This window comes from Pelecanus crispus, chromosome 10 (genome assembly GCF_030463565.1).
Source record: "Pelecanus crispus isolate bPelCri1 chromosome 10, bPelCri1.pri, whole genome shotgun sequence".
In the NCBI taxonomy this organism is placed as follows: Eukaryota; Metazoa; Chordata; class Aves; order Pelecaniformes; family Pelecanidae; genus Pelecanus; species Pelecanus crispus.
The window spans coordinates 17,865,662-17,870,498 of record NC_134652.1 but is presented as its reverse complement, the minus strand read 5'-3'; the positions used below and the strand labels follow the sequence as shown (position 1 = coordinate 17,870,498).

The window sequence follows — 4,837 nt, the reverse complement described above, 5'->3', positions numbered from 1 at the left end:
ATGAGTGTAGGAAAGTCAGGTGAGATGTATTAAAACATCTAAATCCTTCCCCATTACCCAAAATCAGAGTTCAGGTGACCGTGGTTGTTTACACTGCACAAGTGCAGCCTTTATAGAGTTAGCACATATAACTCTGTTCAGATTTTATTCATGTATTTTCCATGACTGGGGATATGCAATGAAAACCAGTTTCTTAACATGCCCGTTTCAGACTAAACTTAATAACCTTGCCCTACACCATGGGAAATTTGGCAAAAGCAAGTTTCTGATACTGCTTTTCTCCCTCCAGTTCCCTTTCAGCAGCTTCAATCCGGTCTGCTACTTTTTTAATTAAGGTAGTAGACTGTTAATATTTAAAGAATTAATAGCCTATCAAACCCAAAATTACTGAGAGTGGCATCACATCTAATAAATTTTAATGGCAATTAGTAAAAATATAAAATTATTCCTTTTCACATTTAACTTAAAATAATAAACATCTCTTCCAAATCAGACAAGAGATTCTGAGCACAAAATAATACATTACAGCATACAACACTTTTCCCCTTTGCCTTCCCCCCCTTTTTTTTTTCCCCTATAATGCATACACAGGGTGGCATTGCTTGTCCATTTTGTTCTGAATAACTGGATGGAAAGAAGGGTGAGGAAGAAGGCATTGGTGGTAGTATGGCAGCTCATTTGCCATAAAGCGGTAGGTGCTTTGCGATGCATCGTATCCGGGAAAGGAGAAGCTGAACTGCACGGGGGGCACCGGGGTAAAAGGCAGGAGTCTTTGGTGCTGTGGAGCAAGGGGGTAGTGGAGACCATCCCGAAACAGGGCGGGTGGGGTCGCCGGCGGGTAGCCGTAGAGCGGAGCAGGAGACACGATGCTCTGCTGGTGATCCTGTATCTGCCTCTTCAGTTTCATCCTCCGGTTCTGAAACCAGGTCTTGACCTGAGTGACAAAAAAGAACGGGGTAGGGGGTGGGGGAGACAAATCGGGGACTTCGCTTAAAAATAACGCGCAAACTATGAACAACTGTATCTCAGCTGCCTTTGCCACTTTGCTCCGCTTGAACTGACAGGGTTGGACTGATGCTTTCGCCCTAGTTAACCGAGGGCAGAGGATCTGGGGAGTGCAGAGTGGCAGAGCGTCCCGTGTTCAGCGATTTTAGATTAATCACTTGAAGACCGCATATAAACTGCAAGGTCTACGCAGATCGCTGTACATCAAGGAGAAGCAGTTTACCTTATTAAGAAATAAGGAACCTCTATACCTCCCGGTAGAAAGTGCCCCCAAGTTCCCCGAGTGTTAACTCGCTAATCCCGAGGGATCCCACCGATCTCCCCACAGCCCCTGCTAGACGCAGCTGAAGACCGCTGCCTCTGTTCAGCGCAGGGGAGGCCGACTCGGGACCGCCGAGGGGGCGGCAAGGATCCGCTTCCTCCGGGACCCACCTGCACCTCCGAGAGCTGCAAGGCAGCCGCCAGCTTCCTCCGCTCCGAGGCCCCCAGGTACTTCTGGCGCTGGAAGGTCTTCTCCAGCCGGCAGACCTGCTCCGAGGTGAAGGCCGTCCGCGCCCGCCGCTGCCGCCCGCGGCTCCCGCCCGCCTCCGCCGCCGCGGAGCGCTCGCCGCCCGCGCTCTCGCTCTCGTAGCCCGAGGACTCGTCGGCGCTCAGCCAGCCGCCGTCGGGGGCTGCAAAGGGGAAGGGGAAGGGCCGGCGGTGAGGTCTCTTTCCCGGCCGGGGGGTGCCGCCGCCTCCCCTCCTCCTGCCGGACCGCTGCACCGACGGGAGTCGAGGTCCCGTGTGTCCTCCCCTTCCCGTCCCCTCCTCACCTACCTGGCTCCGACGGGGACGGGTCGGTGGGCTCCGGGGGACTGTCGCGGCCCCGCTCCGCCTCGCAGGGCTCGCTGTCCGCGGGCTGGCTCGGCCGCGACCCCCCCCGTCGGGGCTCGGCCCTGGCCATGAGGGGGGTACTGCCGAGGGAGGTGGGGGCGCGGGGAGGGGCCGCACAGCAGATGTGGGGCCTGACCCCGTGGGGCTTGGTTTCTGCCACAGGGAGTTCGGCCTGGTTCATGGCGGAGAGGGGCTGGGGGAGCGCCGGGCTCGGCCCGCTCTTATATGGGCGCTCAGGTCCCGGGCGGGCTCGTTTGCAAGTGTGAACCCACATCAAAGTGGGAATCGAGCAGAGATAACAGCTGCCGGCGAGGAGGAAAGTTCACACGTGTGGCAAATGTCTACAGCCCCTGGCTCCAGCGTGTCTGCGGGGCCGGGGAGACCCCCTTGAAGTGCTAACCTGCCCCTCGCCCCCGGAGGGCAGGGCACGGGCAGGCCCAGCCCCGCAAAGGGGCGTTTAAAGACACCGACGGTGCCGGTAACGGCGCGGTTTTGCCCACCGCGTTTCCAGCCGCGGGGTCCGGCATCGCGCAGGTGCCCGCAGCCAGGGATGGGGGATAACGCTAGGCCGGCAGCGCCTGCCAGCCCCGCCGCCGGGCGCTTCGCCTCGGGGGCTGTGGAGACCGGCCTCCCGGGGAAAAGCCGTGGGGGGCCGCTATCCAGAAGTCCCTATCCCCGGGGCTGAGCCCTCATCCCCGGGAACCGCGGCCGGGCTATGGAGTTAGCAGGGCCGCGGGCCCTCTCAGCTTGAACTTGGCGCCGTCTGTCTAGCCAGAAAACGCCAATGATCTCCCAAAGAGGTCAGCCATCAAAGCACTAAGTGAGCAGCGAAGCTCGCACCTCATCAACTTCAAACTATCCCAATCCACACGTCGCTTCCCGAGAAGGACGATGCCCTTGTTATGCAGGGAGGACACCAAGACACCCCTCCCCAGCAAAGCTCGGTTGGGGAAAGGGGCATCCCGGCAGCTCAGCCCGTGTCAGGGCTCTTCTTGCGTCCAACTTACACCCGGCTTTTAGCCACCTTACTGAAAAAGACTGCACCGACCACGACCCCACTGGCAGTAGCGGTACTTGGATAATATGCATTCTAATCCCCGATGCTTCCTAAAGATTCCTAAAGATCGGGGAAACAATCGCCATCCGTGTAACTGGGTGAATGCCCTGACAGGACCTCGGTTTCCACTAAACTTCTCGGGGTTCCCACCAGCATGCACAGCTGAAAGGAGTGGGCACCATAAACCTGGGTCTAACGGGGCAGGAGCTTGTTTCTTTCTAAGAAAAGAGCAACAATCTCCGTTCCCACATGTAAGAGTAGATGTGAGGTTTTGGGGTTGATTTTTTGTTGGGTTTTTTTTTTTTTTTTTTTTTGAGAAAGACAAAAGTCAAACACCTCAACCAAACCAACTCTCCTCAAAACTCCCCAATTTATGAGAGATCAGGGTAGAAAATCATATTCGTGCTACCCATTTTCATTGTTTCAAGTGTTCCTGTAACTCGATGGTCACCAGAATGGACAGTGCGTTATCAACCCCCCCCTGCCCCCAAGGGCCACACCAGCTTATCCCAGCCCAGGGGAGCAAGATAAAGCCCCGGGCAGTAAAGCAACGCAAACACCTTACCAAGCCCACAGAGCCCAGGAGCTGGATTCCTCCTGGAGCTTTGCTTGCAACACCAGCCCCTAAGGGCAGGGATGGGAGAGGCTGTACTTGCCTCGGCACAGCCCTGATACGCAGATAGGCCTGTTCCTTACGGGGTGCTGGGCACAGCCACTAATGGAGGTTCAGTTACCGCTGGCACAAGATGGTAATTTTGGCCGATATGCCCAAGCCAGCACAAAAGCCCAAGCAGCTGAACACTGAGCTGGAGACCAGACTCCCTCCCTGGGTCAGAAACACATACCTGTGAGTGTCACCAACCCAACAAAAACCACCGTAACAGGGGAGCGTTTAAACCCCATAGCATTTCCTGGACATATTTCAGTCAAACAGGGATAGGTGACTCACTGCTCCCCAAAAGAGCTAAGTGCCTGGACATTCATTTTAATAACATCTGGATTTAATAAGTATTCCTGAACTATCTACCTGTGTATGATCCCTCTTTCTCTGGAGCAAATGCACCACCATACTCACTCTTTCCATCTTATTTCAGAGCAGGCATTTCTGAATGACCCTATGCGTGGACAAATCCAAGCAGAGAAACTCAGGTTCCACCATGTATGTATTCAACCACAGCAAGTTGTTCCTTGTAATGCATTGCATACTATCGACAGAGCCTGACTGCCTTGCCAAAAACAAGTTTGGCAACAGTACCTGAAAACCACTGGGATTCAGGAGCTCCTAAGCTGAGCACACCCCTGCTCAGCAAGCAGTGTGCTCCCCCCAGGGGGGCCTCCCCACTGGTTCTCCAGCAGATGAAACCTATGCCAAACCAGGCAGCCCCTGGTCCCCTGCCTCCTGCAGTCCCCCCACCCAGGCACACAGTGACACCCAGGGACTACCACCTAGGGAGGGACACTTCATCCCTACCGCCGTAATTAAACCATTCACTGCTGTGCCCAAAAAGACCACTGTGCGCATTTGCATGTATACATTATGTGTCTTATGGAGGGAAACTGCTAGTACCCCTGAATAGCTGCTGCCATTTCCCTGTCATTTGACTGAGGATGCAGGGAAGCAGCTGGCCCACCCCACTGTTTGCTGAAAGTCAATGAAAACTGACTTTTTTTTTTTTTTTTTAAATTAGAATCCAATCTGAACTGCCTGTTGAATAAGATGTTTATACCCAACCCTAGGATCCCCCACCCCGGATGAACATAGCTGCGTCCATGGACCACAAAACCCTGGAACAGATGGGGAAGGGATGGGAGGTGTTATGTGGCTGTTGTAGCTCCCATCAGAAAGAGGTGGCAGCTTGAGAAACTTGAAAACTTTGATGACCCTGGGTGGATAGAAGCTCT

General features: G+C 54.6%; 1 protein-coding gene across 1 annotated transcript; it reads right to left on the bottom strand.

The window, feature by feature from the left end:
• Positions 1-574: 574 nt before the first annotated feature.
• LOC142594480 (uncharacterized) lies at positions 575-2,107 on the bottom strand. The gene is made up of 3 exons (XM_075717956.1): positions 1,822-2,107; positions 1,438-1,676; positions 575-934 (listed from the first exon to the last, which is right to left on the bottom strand). Exons 1-3 carry the CDS (start codon positions 2,057-2,059, stop codon positions 575-577), a joined length of 837 nt encoding a protein of 278 aa, XP_075574071.1. The 5' UTR covers positions 2,060-2,107.
• Positions 2,108-4,837: the final 2,730 nt, after the last annotated feature.